The 16,734-nt window shown below is 42.7% G+C and overlaps 1 protein-coding gene and 2 long non-coding RNA genes across 5 annotated transcripts in view; 2 read left to right on the plus strand and 1 right to left on the minus strand.

Moving 5' to 3' along the window:
• The window catches only part of LOC109367212 (uncharacterized), a 37,257-nt gene extending 26,131 nt beyond the window's left edge, over positions 1-11,126 (plus strand). The window contains exons 3-4 of the long non-coding RNA XR_014882986.1: positions 9,392-9,452; positions 9,854-11,126. This is a non-coding gene — a long non-coding RNA (uncharacterized LOC109367212). The remainder of the gene's footprint in view (positions 1-9,391; positions 9,453-9,853) is intronic.
• On the minus strand, positions 1-12,535 carry LOC146544457 (uncharacterized). The gene is made up of 2 exons (XR_014882985.1): positions 11,968-12,535; positions 1-5,884 (listed from the first exon to the last, which is right to left on the minus strand). It is a non-coding gene; the product is annotated as an uncharacterized LOC146544457 (long non-coding RNA).
• Positions 12,508-16,734, plus strand: part of SCARB2 (scavenger receptor class B member 2) — a 20,514-nt gene continuing 16,287 nt past the window's right edge. For 2 of the 3 annotated variants that reach the window (XR_014882983.1, XM_085222667.1), the window contains exon 1: positions 12,508-12,735. Coding sequence is in view for 2 of the 3 variants with exons in the window: in XM_085222667.1 (XP_085078793.1) it covers positions 12,619-12,735 (117 nt within the window). In the remaining variant the exon portion in view is untranslated. The remainder of the gene's footprint in view (positions 12,736-16,734) is intronic. The other variant, XM_003205668.4, reaches the window with a different exon arrangement.

The following is a 16,734-nucleotide window of genomic DNA, read 5'->3' on the forward strand; positions in this document are numbered from 1 at the left end:
TTTTTTTTTTTTTTTCTTTCTTTATTTTTTTTTTCATGAGTGGGTGTTGCAGACATTCACAGTCTTCTACAAATCCCCATATTCTCAAGAGAACTTTAGCCTAGCCAGTTGTTCCTTGTTCAGTATTTGCACAGCTGAGAAGTTCTTCTCGGAAGTAATTTAGCCCTTTTTTTTTGTACTCCCTTTCTTTCCAGGTTTTGTCTGACATGTCAGGATCATTGTAAATCCAGCTGAAGCCCTTCAGAGTCCTTCAACTGTTTTCTAGTTGGGTGCCACTGCAACATGTATGGATTCTTTGCAAATACACCCGTTTTCCATGAATTTGCAAGGAAACAGCTAGTGACCGTGTTCTACCATTTTTTCCCATAGTAGAATGCATTTCATCCTCACTTAGCTGACTCAACCTATCCCATCCCTGCTGCATCCTGACACCTTTGTCCTTTCTCACTCGTGTTAATTATCTTAGCTGTCTGACTATGGCTGAGCTTTCCAGTAGCATGAGGCAGAGAAAGTACTGAAGCTTTGACTAATCTTAATTTCTTTTTCCACTGGAAAAAAAAAAAAAAATTCCTGCGGTGTTTTGTTCATCAGAAATGTTAATAAGGAGTGACTCCTGGTATCTAATATCACTTGCTAGTTGCATCTCACTGTGCCCACTTTCCTTAGTTTTCCTGGATATTTATGCTACTCTTCTTAATTTCCTTTAGTAATCAATCTTAGCATTTCTTCTTGGGTTTGAGGGAGAGCTTAACATTTGTCCAGGCCAGTTTCTGATTCATTTCCTATGCTTCCTCTAAACGTGTGTGCTGTCCAGTAATATCAAGGAAGGATAGCTTTCCTGAAATCACTTTTCCATGTAGATTTTTTCCCATGCCAGTTTCCTCAGTTTGTTAGTCACTCACTTTGAAAGTCAGGCTTTCTATTTTGATGTTCTTCATTCTCCTTTTTCCCTGCTAGTACAACAGCATTTCATTTGCCATTTCATTTTTGGTTCTTGATGCTTTTTACCTCCCCTTCTAGAGATTTTACCTACCTTCTAGAGATTTGAAAGAGGAGGGGGGAGATATGAGACACTCTAAAACAGAGAAGACAGCACACTGAGGCAGTGAAAATCTCTTGGAGCCCAGTAAGATCAAACTGATCAAAGTTGGGGATCAAAGTTGAAGATTTATAGATTTTGCTCAATTTAGTCTTTCCATATACACAGTATTTTAATCTTTATGCTTGCTAGAGACATACTGAGAAATGCCAACAAAACACCTTTGTTCTTCAGTGGAATTTCTACATGCAGCAGCATGGCAGGGTCACTATGCAGCACAGCAATAGATGAAGCTGTAATCAGACGTAATTTTGTTCTGTTACGTTATTTTGCCAGTGATGAGCCATCCAAGCCCCTAAAGCATAAAATATAGTTTAATGTATTTGGCTGAATTCTATGAAATGTTAAACATGTCAAGGACACGCCAAGATTCACTGAAGCTGTGGTACTCCATAGCTCATATAAATGAAATAATAATTAAAATGTTCCAGCAAATTCATGCTTATAGACCTGGGTGGTCATCTAATTTCCTGTAGACATCATGCTTTGACTTCTGTCTCAACTTTTTACCCTGTCAGGCCTACAGAAAAATGCAACATAAAAGACATCCAAATATTTATTTTCAAACAACTTTTAACAGAAATTTATCAAAGTTCAAAGTCTGAAGGGCACTGAGAAAATAAACACAGGTTTCAGTTTTTTGATAGAAAAGAATATATGCATATGTTTGTAGGTTGTAGTATAATCTTGTATTCTTTTTCAGATAGGAAAAGTTGATTTTGAGAATATACCAGAAATGTGGGTTTTTTTGCTCCTGGACAAGAGCAGCTCCTGCGAGGAGACTCAACAGGACACTGGTGCAGAGTGTGATATCATTTTACACTTTCTTACAGCACATTACCCATGTTGACAAGCATTATAAGCAAACATCTTTTTCATCCTAGGTGCATTCTCTTAGCCTAGATATGATGTTAATTACTGTGAAATGAAGCTGTGTGTCGTAACTGAAGGATGCTTTAGAGCCATTTCACTGCTGTCTTCACCTGGCTCATAAAAATGTGTTCTTTACACCATCTCAAGTATTCCCTTGGATTCTTAAGGTGCCAGGCAAAATTTAATCTGCCTTTCTGAGGAAAGACTTTGTTGAGCTTTGTCTGCAATTGGTCTAAATGAAGTATCACATGAGCCAAGGACTTGCAGAGGAGAGGAACAGAAACAAGTCATAGGGGTCCTAAGTGAGCTTTCTTTTGACAAGCACTTTTCTCACCTCAGGTTGCCTATCTATTCTTTCACACTTTTTCATACATCACTGAGTGCAAGTATTTCATTTGTAGGAGGTTAAGATACTCTTAATCTTCAGGAGATGATTTATACCAAATCTATAGATTTCTGAATATGATTGTTTATGCTCCCTTTGAAAAGATAACAATTCCCTGAAAGCTGCAAGCACTTAGATCATATTATAAATCATGCAACTGAATTCTAAATGAAGCTCCCAGTTCCCTGACTCTGCCTTTCTTCCTGGGTAGCCTCATCTATCACCTTTTGAGAACCCTTTACAATTCATTTGCAAAAGGATTCTCCCAAATATTCTATAAACTCTGGTGGTAAAGTGCTTATTTCCTCCACCTAAACATGCCATATTACAGATCTGGTACCACACAGTTGCATGGGGTAATCTTTGTTGCTGTTACTTATTTCTCTTACCTGAAATAAGAGGCCAGGGATATAAATAAGGCAGCCGTAGGAATCTTTCACATGTCTTGAAATACTGCTGACATCAAATCTGCATGCCCTATTCTGAAACCGTTCTTGCAATTTCCTCTTTCTTGAGTGTAATGATTGCAAGAGGATGTCAGTGGTCACTTAGTCATGTGCTGCTTTGGTCTGATGGCAGGAGAAAGCATAGAGTCCTTTCTCACCCAGTAACATTAGAGGAAAATGTGAGATGTGGCCAGCAATTGTGTTTAACATGCCATGCAGTGACTCCATCCTAAGACTCAGGTCATGTGGTTGAGGGTGTGATTTTTTGCGTTACTGAAGTATTCCCTATTTCACCCTTGCTGCAGTGTCAAGGGATACAGCTAACCTATGTGAAGTATTGCTTTGCGAAGTTCTAGCCTAATGGTTCTCATATTAGTGACCAGCACTGCTTGCAGGCATGAGATATTAAATTCTCAAACCTGAGTTTAGCAGGCACAACAGAGTGCAACATTGAACTGGGTCCCCAGGGGCTGACAGGGAGCTAGATTCTGCAAGATGCACAGGCCTAGGAACAGCGCAAGAGTGCCGTGCTGCTTGTGCTGCTTTCCTTCTGAGGAACGTGGAGAGGACAGGTACTGCAGTAGATTCTTAGCATTCTCATCCACCCACCCCCAGTATTTTTTTTCAGCACCACTTTTGTTTTGAAAAAAATGCTGCAAATAATTGAACATAGTGTTGCCATGAGCAGCTGTGACTGGCTGTACTCACAGAGGCAAGCTGGAGACCTGCCCACCTGAACAGCTGATGAACTTTGTTTATTGCACTACAATAAAATCCTGCTAAGCGTATGTGCTCATCCCGCCGTGGTGCCAAAGCTTTCAGCAGGACTAAGAGAAGGTGAAGCTGAGCTGCTGAGCTACTCACCTGCAGCCTGTGCATCTCCTATTCTCCAGCACTGTCCACTTAAGACCTCTGTCATGAGGCACATTTTCAGGGAAGCAAGCGTCTTTTGTGCCTTTGGCTCGCGTTGCCCTGCCCAGAGAGAGAAGCTGGAGGGCTGTGACACAACCTCATTGTATAAGCTGGTAGACACAAACTATTTGTATCAAGGCTGACATATAAAAACATTTGTTTGCTAATGGCTGCCACGGACTAGCTGGGAGTAGGGGTAGGAGCTATGACACATTCTGGCCTGTTTCTGGGCCTGCCAAGTTTGCATTTAGGTGTAGCAGACATTGGAAATAGGGAAGAGACCCCCAGTGAGAGCCATTTTTTTCTCTTTCCTCATTTATGGTAGTAAGGTCTGCCCACTTAAGGACTGGGACAGCAGAATTTGTATGTGCTAAGGCTCCAGAGAGCTCAGCTGTACTGCTCTCACTGCTATTGCCTGCTAAAAGATACTTACGTTTCAGAATTTTATTAGTCAGATGATTGCCTGAATAAACAGTAATGTAAACCAGGTTTGCAAAATAATCTAACTGCAGCCTTCAGTAGCAGTGTGTGTTTTGACATAAGACAGACAGACTCAAAGCAAACATTCATTGTAGGCCTGCAGTTTCACACAAATGCACAGTCATAGTAAACTCCACTTGGCAGAGACTGTAAAAATCCTTTGCTTGCTATGCAAGCCATCTAGTTTAGTCAAGAAGATAGTACGTGGAGATAGAATGTACCCAGGTTTTGATGCAGCTACATAAATTTTTAGCTGCAGAATTGGTTTGTGAATACATTTCAAGCCACTAAGAACATGCATGTAGGGCTAACAAAATTAAGAGAAACAGATTCCTAAAGCATTGCAGTGATTTTAAGAATCACTGAGTCACTTGCTCCCATAGAAATATATAGAAAGTTTATCTTTGGCTTCAAAAGAAGAATAAGATGAAACCATAACCATGAATATAACTACGGCTTATTTCAAATCTGCTTCCCCAGAGTCTGTCCTATTGTATCCCAGTGTAAGCTTTGTAAGGTCAAAGTGGCATTCCTGTGGAACATGACTCACAGGTCAGGAAAACATGTGCCACTGGCTTGCTGATTTCAAGTGTGCACTCTGTAGGTTACAGTTCACTTAGAATTGAGTATGGACTACTTGAACTGTACTCAATGAGGTTGAATCCAAAATGAGGCATATGCACATAAGAAGTCTCTCTGTCCCCTCCCTTCACTCCAGCAAATACTGAAGTAAATAGATGCACCTGGCAGCATTACACAATAAACTGGCTTGTGATTTGCTCTGCACTTTGGCATTCTCTGTGTACAAAGAGAGTGAAATCAAAGAATTTGTGTCAGAGGCCAGGGTTTTCATCTGTTCCAGTGGGATTTGAGCCCTGAATTTTGACTGAGAGTTGCAGACTTTAATCTGAACTTTTTAGGCAGTACATGCTTCATAATACAGGGGGAAAAAAAGTATGTGGTCACCTTTTATTTTTTATTTTTTTTATCAGAGATTCTTTATTATTCCTGGCACACTTGGTTATTCAGAGAGGTTTCCAAGGCTGGAGGGTAAAGCCTCTTCTCTCCAGAGTCCTATAGGAGTTGTTTAGTAACTGAATTGTGTGACTAATCTCAGCATGACAACAAGGCGTCCCAGAAAGTTGACAGTTTCTTACGGCTGTTCCTATAATAAGATCAGAGATACATTTGGACTCTGTTGGCTTCCTGTTTGTAACAGATAATGAGGGAGGAGACTTTTTAAGGCAAGAGGGAACACAATCCTGACAGTTTTTGTGTTTCAGGTACTGGACAGGTGTTTACTGCAAGAGAATGGCAGCAACTTTACCTTTGGAAAGATGCGGTCTTTCAAGTGAGAGTGCAGTAACTTAGGGCAATGGCTTAGGTAATGATCAGTGTTCTTTGTGAACTCCTTCCTGGCTTCCACCTTCTGACCTGAGCTTGCATGTGGGTTTAACAGATATTTTCCGTGCCTTTTGTTGAGTCAGGTGGGATCTGCTCTGTAGAATGATGGGGGAAAGCCCCTTTCTGCTTTGGATGATGATGTTATCAGATGGAGGAGGAAAGCCGCTTCTGAAATCATCCAGGCCACTTTTTAAGAACCTCCAGCGCTGGCTGTTAAGTGAATCGGAGAATCTATGTTTGTTGCTGTTTGCTGGCAAGAATCTTGATGACAGCTTTTCCATGTACCTGAAAGCAAAAACCTCTAGTTAGTGCAGGAAATACTGGTTTTGTAAGGAGGTATGGTAAGACTCAGCTTGCTTCTGTCAAGAAAGCATGCATAGATGGCTAACCACATCTAGCCTGTGCTGTGGTAGTTCGGCTCTGCTGTTTGCCCTATGAAAAAGTGAGGTATCTCAGCTGAATACCAAACATGTAGAGATACTCAGGCTGCGAGTGCTCGGGCATGAGAGGAGCTGTGCTAGGTGTTGTCATTCAGAAGCCAGAGGAGATGCTAAGTTACACACTAGAGGCTGAGGAAAGTAATTTGCTTGTTTTCTGTTTTCCCAGTAAAGTTTCACAGTGAAAAAAACTCTTGTGCAAATTTCACTAGTTCCAAGTGGCACAGCTGGACTTCTGGAGGGAGTAGTGAACATGCCGGAAAGAGACACAGGCTAATGAAGGACCTCTGGCTCCTCACCAGACCCACTGGCTCCTACTCACCAAGGAACTGTGCTCATCCCAGCAAATCCACACCACTAGGCCCTGGCTGCAGGGCACAGAATGTTGGAGCATGGAGGTTCTTAGTTGCTAGGAAATTGTATCCAGTGACACCTCCTGGTCGCTTAACTCTTCCCCAGGCTTCTCATAACTTCTTTGTCCTGTCCTTGGGACACACTTCCCACATGCCCCTTTTCCTAGTCCCCATGCTTGCCAGTTCTGCCAGGAGCCCTGCCAGGTGACACAGTGCCTTCTCAGCTGTTGCAGATAAGAAAGTTGAACTGTGTTATGGCTTTCTGCGTTGGCAGAGTAGACTCTCTTTGCTCTGCAGCTATGAACAGCACGCTGTATTTCATCTGTGCTCTCAGTTCAGTTCCTCCCTAGGTGCTGCTGCACTTGTGCTTGTCCCTTGGCATGAGAAGATCTTCCAAAGCAGCTTGAGTCTGTTTGCAGTACTCATCAGCAACAGAGACAACAGAAAGCTGTGGGCTTGAGGAAGTTCTGTCAGCCTCCCTGGACTCTAGGAATAGTGGCTCCTCCCATTAGCCGAGAAACCCTCCGGGGAGAACACAGATGGAGTTCGGGATTTAATGCATGAGAGTGTAAGATCAAACACCTGGAAAGCTTTGATGATAGCGTGCATGACTGTTGCAATCTGCATTGGAGGAACATGCAGTCTAGCAGCTATAATTTGATTTAAGGTAGTGAAGCTTTGACAGCAGGAGATTTACAGATTAGATTGGTTTGACACTGAAAGCCACGTCCTCAGAAAACTTTTTACTCTGCTAGGTTATCCCAACAGTACAAAAAGCCAGTGTTTTAAACTCCCCGTGCATGTCCTGCAGCTTCCTCTCCTTCATTTCCTAACAAGATCTGTTTCACAGCCAAGTCATACACTATAATATACAGCTACTAGCAGTGCTCTCCAGTCCCACAGATTGTTCCCTCCATACTTCATCCTCTAGCATGTTTTTTTGACTGTGCTCAGCTTGAGAGTGCACCAGTTCAGCAGTGAGTGCTCTAGCATTGCTTTGTGGCAGCAGTTAAAACCAGATGAGCAACTGAGCAAAGAGGACATGGTGTGGGCAGGTGGTCCTCATAGGGAGAAGAAGATGAGGGTTGATTATGTTCAAGGTCTGGAAGGGAGTGGAGTTGAGCAGGGAGAGAAATCTGGATGTAGAGAACGGCAAGGAAAACGTGATGTGGAACAGTGCTCTGTCCTCCCACACAGACAGCCTAGTTTGCCATCTCCCAGTCTTTGGCGTTACATGCAGAAGCAGCAGACCAAGCCAGAAGTAGCTAATGAATGGGTCTGAGTGGTTGCACTTGCTAATTTTGGTATAATTCAGATTATGAGAATATGGCTGTGTGTATTTATTTTTAAAATTACTACATGACCTATATCCCAAATATCATGTGCATATGAAAGTATGTGTTAGTCTGGCTGACAGTTCATGAGATCTGTGTCTTTTTAGCTGAAGTGTCAAAAGCTAGAGTCAACAAGGACCAAATTTCAGAAGAAAAAATGTTTTTGTTGCTGTTCTCATAACAGCTAATATAAATTTCCTCAGAGGAAAAGCACTATAGTTAAATCTCTTTTAAAAATACGTGGTCCCATATCTAGAAGTCAGCGCTGAACACATCCCCCAGCCTGGCCTTTCTGATACATTTACTTCTTGTGTATCCACATCCAGCTAAACCAAGAGTGAAGTTACTGCCCACAAAAAGCAACTTTGTTTACAGACCTTTCCAAGGTCACTGCTGAACATCATAATTGTGGAGTAGTTCTGCCTACAGTGAACTGCTTTTCTGCCAGCAGTTAATTTTCAGTGTGTGGGAGTCATGAATTAAAGCTTCAGTACAGTGAAATCTGATTGCTCAGAAGACTTTCAGAAACGTCTCAATTCTGAGCTGAAATCAGAACCTTATAGTTGCATTATCGTTTTACTAATTATGTGTAGTACTAGAAACATACATAATATGTGTAAATTCATTGATGACAAGCATGCATACTAGCTGTACATGAAAGACAGAAGAGCAAAGACACTGACAGTACTTTCCTTGTATGATACTGATGCAGTTGGGTGTTTTCCAAAAGTTGTTCCTCATAGACTGGGAGTATATTGCATATAAACCTTCTGCAAATCTTCCTGGCCCGTGCTGTGAGACATCCAGCCAGCAGATGCTCTTTGTAGTGAGCTGCCAGGAAACTTGAAATGCTAAGGACCTGTAAGTTACTTGTAATATGTTTTATGTTTTGTTGATGAGCTGGGATGAGTTAAAGAGCAACTAGGGGTTAAATTCCTGACAGTATGCAAAAGAGGAGAATATTCTACCATCACAAAAGCACTGTTTTTGAAAAGCAGACCTCAGTCCCTGTACTATTTACTTCTGTTGAATGTCCCAGAGGAAAACAGAGGTAGGATACAGAAACACAGCAGTGGAGATGAAAGTAAATAGAGCACCACAGACACACAAATGAAAGAGCACCACAGATACACGTACCAAAAACATTATCCAGCAGAAGACGAATGGAAAAGTCTACCAAAGGTTTAGATTGGACAGAATCAAGTAGAGTATTTATTGAGTTGAACACTTTTCTAGTTACATTTACATTTGCACTGTTGAGATGAAACAACACTTGGTTCTGGAATGCCTGTTTTAACACTGCCTCCAGGTCACAGCTGGATCCAGTTAGACCTGCTGTGAACAAGTTTGTCAACAGTGATGGATGATTACATCACCTAATTCTGAAATAAGGAGAATTGTGATTCCTATCTTGGGTGGAAAAGAACAGAAATCCATGAAGTGACACGGATGGAGACAGAGAAAAACAAGTTACACTACTCCTCCTGCCTGCTGTTTCCACTCTCTGTTGTGGCTAACATAAAACATTCACTAAAGAGTGGTTTAACAGTTATTAAAGGACAAGAGTTGGAGTAAGGATTTCTGGGATCTATTTGGCTGATACCAAATATATCAGCCTACATGATTCTTTACGTCCTTCTTTGACAAGTTCTTTCCTTCCTTTTATAGACACCTAGGAGCCAAGTAACTGCTGTTGCACAGAGCTGAAGAAGCCACAATGATTACCTAAGTAAGTGTCTTTTTGGTCTTAAAGATTCTCTCAGTGCACTGGACAGGAATCTTCCATTCACAATTAATTTCAAAACAAGGTTTCTCAAATAATTTTACCACATGGAAATCAACAGGAGAAGCCCTGAACCAGCCTTCTGGGAGCATGAAGCTTGCCTTTTTCATCATGAGAAAATCTCAGGGAGCCTGCAGTATATGTGGGTGATGGAGGCAGCACAAGAGGTGTCAACTTTTTATAGCTGACTCCATGATTTCTTGCTTAGCTTTGTCCATCTGTGGTTGGGCTTCTCCAGACCCTGACAACTCACTTCTCCCTGATTAATCTCCCCTCCATATCCCTTGTAGACTGACATTTCCAAAGAGATCCTGCTGGTAACATTCTGATGTGCTTCTCTTCTGCAGATCCCAACGTTGTTTGTTCAGACCTGTTTTGCCTGCCATCAGGAGTGAGGAGTGAAACTTCACATAGAAGGACATCTTCTCTGGTTACCAATTTGCCTTTTATTTTTACCTAAGTGACTGTCAGTGAGGCCTCAGCATGTGAAGTGGCACCTGCTATATTTTGCAGAACAGGTCTGCCTATCATTTTCCCCTTATTTATATTGTTGGTGCCAGAAGCATACCAGAGCTGGGATCCTAGTTGTAGTAGGTTCTATACAAGAACAGAAAAAGGAAAAATCTGCCACAAGAGTTTACAGTGCAGGTAAGAAAACTGTGGAGCACATAAGCAGAGTAATTAGACTGAGCTTCCGTAATCACTGTCATTTAAAGTGGGAAAGATTCTTGAGAATGGCAGATTAAATAGTAAAAAAAAATAATGAAAGGAGTGAGGAGATAGAGAAATAATAGAATGTGTAAGAGGAAAAAGAATAAGGACATGACAGCGCTGTGGGGTAAGCACGTTTAAAAACATTTCCAAATGTGGGCCTTATCTGCCCTTTCTTTTTCCCATTTCCTTGGGATTTTGGCATGGGAAGATACACCTCTGCTTGTCTCAGGGATTTGTAATTATGATACAGTATTGTGCCTTGAGCCAGCAGCACACCCACTGCATTCCCATGCTGCACTTCAGAGGCGGAGTCACTGCTCATGGGAGTGTTTTAAATATATTATTGCTAGTAAGCAGTTTCTGATTTCTAAAGGTAAAATAGTTTGTGAAAAGAAAGGAAAAAGAAAGGAAAAAGAAAGGAAAAAGAAAGGAAAAAGAAAGGAAAAAGAAAGGAAAAAGAAAGGAAAAAGAAAGGAAAAAGAAAGGAAAAAGAAAGGAAAAAGAAAGGAAAAAGAAAGGAAAAAGAAAAGAATCCACATTGAGTATCTAGAAAATCTGTACGAACAAGTAGTGTCATTTTGTACATTCCGGGGTAGGTTTCTAGCAAAACAAAAACTGCAGCATTGAATTAAGCTAAAAGAAAAATTCTGCAGGAATCAGTGCTTAATCTATAAGGTCTGGGGTCCCTGGGCTTGCAAAAATCTTTCATCTGTTGCAGTGGCAAAGCAAATTTACATTAAAAAAAAATCATGCATTTTGTACGTAATAACTCAGATGTGGTCTCTGCAATCCCTTAAATGTTCTCACCTTTCTTTTGACTTTGCATGGTTTCAGTGTTGGTATAAAAACAGCATGGTCTTTATTAATAAAAAGGCTTCATGTCTGTGACATGTAGAAATGGTAAAATGGCTTTGTTTAACTTCTCTTGTGTATTTATCTTGGTGATTTTTTGTTTTTGTTTTTTCTTCTGAATCTCTGATTTGGGGACAGTGGACCAGTTGACTTACATTGGAGTACATGCATCAGGATATCCTCAAGACAAAACATAATTCACAGAGCAGTTGCACTACATGAGGTGAGGCAAGAACAAGGGCTCCTTAACACTGATACAAGAAGCTATGAAAAATGTTTAATGCATTTTGGGAGGAGATACCCGCTTGTAGGAGTTGTCATGACAGCCATTCCCCACCAAAGACAGTATTTTATGGTGTAAGGGAGAGTTTATGGTTTCATAAGGGAATTCCTATGGAAGATTTTTCAAGGGAGAGAATTCTATTGCTATAGTTCAATTAGTCTTCCAAAAAAAAAAAAAAGGGTTCTAATATTTATTCTGTTGCTTTGTTTTTGGAGAGATGAGGATGAAACTGAGTGAAATCACCACTTAGGTATGGGAATCCAAATTAAAAGTTGTTGACCAAACAGTGGGTTTTGTTTACTGAATAAGAGGAACCACAAGAGTTCTAGTTCCCCAGGTAATTAATGAAAGTTGACCTCATAACCTTTCATGGGTGAAAAAAGTACATTGTAACATTGTCCCCAGCAATTTTAGCAGGGAATCCATCTGATAGATTACCTGCTCTCCACTAGGGAAGGCATAACTTGAATCCAGATGACTACGGCCAGCTGCCCCATGACTGGGAAATGCTGGAGGAGTGGGAGCCAATTCAGGACTTAATAAGTGCGAGTATTGCTAACAGCGTGGCTGTGGCTATGAGACAGGCAGAGGTCCTGCATCTTTGGGACTTACCTTCCTTCTGTGAAATACAGAGGCTGTGATGGAAGGCAGATGGCACAGTGTCCATTTCTGGGAAAGCCACAGCTGCGTGCTCCTCTCCCTCCTCCTGCAGTGCTCCGGGAAGTGATTTTGGGTGGGAAGCTAGAGCAGGAGCGCCCACTGCCTTTTAAAGGAGAAGTGGATACATCACCTTATTTCTTATGCCTCTTAACTGCACTACTGGAAGCTGCATTGCACTGAATTATGGTAGAATCTGATCCCTACGAAGCTTTATTCGCTCTAGAGGCTGTTTCTGTTTCCTACAAGTTTTCCTCTAAGGAATAGTTATTCTTCCACTCGTTTCGCAGCAAACCCTTGACACACGCCTGCTGCATCAGGAGGCGCCCAGAGCAGGCAGGAAGATTTCAGCACGAACCAACAACCAAGCCGCGCAACGCTCCTCCGAAACACACAGGCGGCCCTCGCCCGCGGCGGAGCTGCCCCCGCCACCGGGACTCTCCCTCCCTTCCTCCCTCCCTCGGTGCCCGGCGGGGCGGGTGGCTCCGCTGCCGCAGCTCCCGGCCCCGCGGCGGGCGTGGCGAGGCGGCCGCCCGCCCCTTACGCCGTGCCCGGAGCCTGGCGGCGGCCGTGCTGACGGCGGTGTTGGTCTCATCGGCGGCAGCCATGAGGTCGCTGTGTCTCGTCACCGTGGGGGTCTTGGCTCTGACGCTGCTCATCGCCAGCGTCTCCTTGTTGGTGGCGCATGTCTTTCAGACGGTGGTGGACCTGCAAGTGAAGCAGGTGAGAGCTCGGCCGCGGTCCCTCCCGATGGGTTTATCTCCTCTCAAAATAACCCTAGGGAGCAAAGGGAGGGAGGACGGGGATGGCGGACTGGCACCGTACGGTTCCTTCGTGCCCAAGCGCGGTCGGGTGAGGGCCATACACTTCTCGGCGACGAAACGCCTGGTCCTGTGTGATCGGGGCGGGGTTCGGGTTGGGCTGCATGAAATCAGACAGTCTGAGTAAAAATAAGCGTTCTGAGACAGCTTTACAGGCTGTAAGACATCTGCTATGATCTGGCAGAGGGGGTTTGGGGGATGCTGCAACACACAACGGGGTGCAGCAGGGAGCACCTGAAGCACCCCTCCAGCCTCCACCTTTGCCATCTCCATCATATATTTCTGGCAGCTTTTGCCCTGCTGCTCCATTTATTGTTGCAGCCTCTGGAGTAGAGGGCTGCTTGCTGTGGTCTGGGGACACCTGTCCTGGCATCCTCATGAGTGCAGAGGTCCTCCTCAGCTTTTATTCCTCCCTTATGGTCATGTTGGTCATAAATCCAAATGCTGGCCATTTGGATTTCTGTCGTGGTCAACTGCATTAGTGTTAGAAACTCCCCTACTTATAATCAAAAGCACTCCTCAGTAGCTGTTTTCCCTTAAAGTATGTGTGAAGCATGTAAATTAACTAATCTTCCTAGTCTGAAGAATGTAATGGTCTGTGCTACTCAGAGAAACCAAGAGCACTACCACATGATATGACCAGTGCTATTGTCTGGTTGGTGACAGAAGTCTGCTGTCCTAACCCACGTGCTGTTCTTTTCCTCAAGGTATTGATAGTGGGCATTTCCTCACTGAGAAGCTATAATGTCTTAAATTAATTTGATTTCATGAGTGCAGACAGCTTACAACAAGTTATGATACTTCCAGGTGTTTCTGTAGAGTCAACAGGATATAGCCAACAGGAAGCCACCATAGGGTGGGCTGTCAGTGTGTCAGCTGCTCTTCAGGAGCTCCTCCTGCCAGTTAAGTGGAGTGTAGCATGGGTTATTCTGAAGTCATTCCATCGTCAGCTCATAGGCATTCTGAAAGGCAGAAATGAACTGATGTGAACGTTAATGCATGCAGAGTTTTGTGCAAACCGAGCCATTCTGTCATCCTCTGCATCACAGCAGAAGTTGTAGTTTCAAATATTTCATGCACTTAACACAAGAGCAGAGGGGTGGAAAAAAAAAAAAAGGTTTGGTGGGATAGCGTAGGACTGTCAGGAATTAGTTGTGATCCTCCTTATGCGTATTACCTCTTAGCTGCACACTCCTTACCCTTAGTGGTTGATTATATAAGAGTAAGTTGATAGTCACTCGCCAGAGCTTTGGGTAATGCAGGAAACAGTTCCTAGAGCTCAGTCTTTTCCTACTTAGTGCTCTGTAGCTCATGCCAGTGCATCTGGGTTGCACAGGGTCAAGCATCCTGCTCCCCACACAAGCCAGTGACACCCTGTTGGCCTTCTGCAGGAGCCAAGCATTCAAACTATGGAAGAAGAACAGCTTTCAGCCCCAAAGCAATATGCTTCCTGGTCACTCTGCTGATTCTGCTTCTTTCCACATGTTCTTTATCCCACATGTTTTTCTCATTTGTGTGTGGCCTAGCAGGTTGCTGTCTCTTGTGTAACCATGTCTACAGCTTAGAAAATCTTGTACAAATACACAAATCTCAATTTGCCTTTGAAATGCGGCAAGACAAGAGCTTTCTGAGTTCTCTCATTGCTCTGAAGTCCAGGGCAATGGACATGAAATGCCTTCTCAGCGTTCATGTGTTTCATGATGCCCCCTCTTACCTGCCTTTGGAAGAATTGCAGAAGAGGAAGGAGGTTGCCTTCCACGGGTAGTCCATGCTCCACTGGGGGCTTTCCAGCAGTTCCTGCAACAGCACTGAAGTGAAGTAAGTTGAAGTAAGCTTAAATGGAAGACTGCATATTGGACCGTCTGAAGCCCCTGTGTATCCAAACTCACAATTCATAGAGCAATGATGATAAGTTAGCTTGCAGTAGGGAATGCCACATCCCTTCCAGACAACAACAGGGAGCACAAAGTCCTCCTGGGCTCCTGGAGACAGTGGAAGTACAGGAAGGACAGGGGAATCAGCAGGACATCAGACTTCATATTCCCTGGAAACTCAGCAGGCAATTCTGTAATAACGAGGACAGTGGGAACACCTTTCTCAGAAAGCATTCAAATTTATTTTCTTATTGTCAGTCTTAGTGGGTTTTTTTTGTGTGAGCTAGAATGCTGTGCCAGATCAGATGTCCATCTTGCCCAGCACTGTGAGTTGTTGGGGTAGCACCTGAAACTGATCAAATAATGGGAAAAAAACTGCAATGAAAAAGAATAAAATAGCTACCCACAGGATAAAGGCCTGCCTAGCTGCCAACAGTGTTTGTCTTATGATATATATTTGTTACATGATTATGGATTTTACTGCCTTAATTGTTTGCAGTTTATGAACATAACAACCCTTGAGCTGTGCATCTAGTGCAGAACTCGGGCAATCAGTCCTTGTGTCTTTACTCAAGTGTTCTGTTTATGCCACATGTCTTATGCTGATAATTTTAGAAAATGCTTAGTCTTATAACCCCTTTAAATTTCAATGGGCTTTTGTTGCCAGCAGTCTCTAGAGCTGGATTATTAAAGGTATGTAAGACCCAGAGGGTTGGGGAAGATATTTTATCACTTGACTTATTTTACGTATTGATCACTTTAAGCTTTTGCTTAAAGTAAAATACTCTCAGCACTGCTTAGTCTGGAGTTGAGTTGCTCCTTTTGAACAGACAGTTCTGAAAACACGGGATCAGAGAAATCTGCTTGTGTTGGTCTGAATGTTTACCCTATTGCTTCTCTTAAAAAGTTGTGATTAAATTCTGTCACAGATGGATATATTGTCCTGGAATTAGATCATTTTGCAGTTCCAGGAAAAAAACTCAACTATCACCAACAGTAAAAATTACCTTTGGGAAGAGAAATTCATTTTATATTTCCTCTTTGTGATATGAGGCTAAGGCAAGGAAATACCAGCAAATGGGCTGTCACAGTAAATAAAGCCAGTGGGACAGATGTTTTTGTTGTTTGAAATTAATATGGACTCCACTGGGAAACAAGAAGCTGTGCTGCACAGCTAAGTGGGGACACAGGATTATATAGTACACTGCTTTTAGGTGGTGGACTTGCAGAAGGTGCGTCATACGTCTCTGGGAGACAGCATCTCAGAGTCTCAGGCCTCCCTGGGCTACTGCCTGCAGGACTGGAGTCTGATCTGAGGGTTCTGAATGCTTTGTACTTCTGCATGTATCAAGAGGGAAGGACTGAATCTCTGACAGTATGGCAACAATAACTGCAGGTGAGGCTGAGGCTGTATCTTTTACATATCGTTAGATTAAAGAGCAGTCATGTAATCTAGTATTTTGCAGCCTGCCTATCCTAGTACTGGCCACAATCTCTGTCAAAAAAACAGTCCCACAGCTGTAATGTCAGAGGCTACTCTGCTCTGAATCAGTCAGCAGAACTAAACTCGGCTGGGGGCATGGACATATGTTTTGTTCAAATAATATGAGCTCATAATTTTTCTCTTAGGACTGGGTGATGTAGTATCGTGTGGCAAATCCAAATATTCCTGGTAACATTTGATGAAAAACAGAAGAAAAGAGCACACTGTATTTTATTATTTGAGAATTTTATGGTAATATATCTAAGTCCTGCTCAGAAGTTTGTGAATCTGGGTTTATACTGCTGCTGTCACTGCGCAGAGCTAAAATTAGTCCCTGTCATTTCTGTGGGAGATCCAAGCAGTGTTACGCAGATCCAGCAAATAAATCGCAGTATGACAGTGTTTCACTGCCCTTTTGCTCTGTACTTCATCTCCCAAGGGATCACTTAAAATTCAAAATCTCAGGAACATGAAACTAGAATTAATATGACTGGGGTTCACTTTTTTAAAAAGTTGGACATTTACACTGAGTAGTCTCTCAATT

The sequence above is a fragment of the Meleagris gallopavo genome, chromosome 4 (assembly GCF_905368555.1).
Source record: "Meleagris gallopavo chromosome 4, MGAL_WU_HG_1.1, whole genome shotgun sequence".
Taxonomy (NCBI): Eukaryota; Metazoa; Chordata; class Aves; order Galliformes; family Phasianidae; genus Meleagris; species Meleagris gallopavo.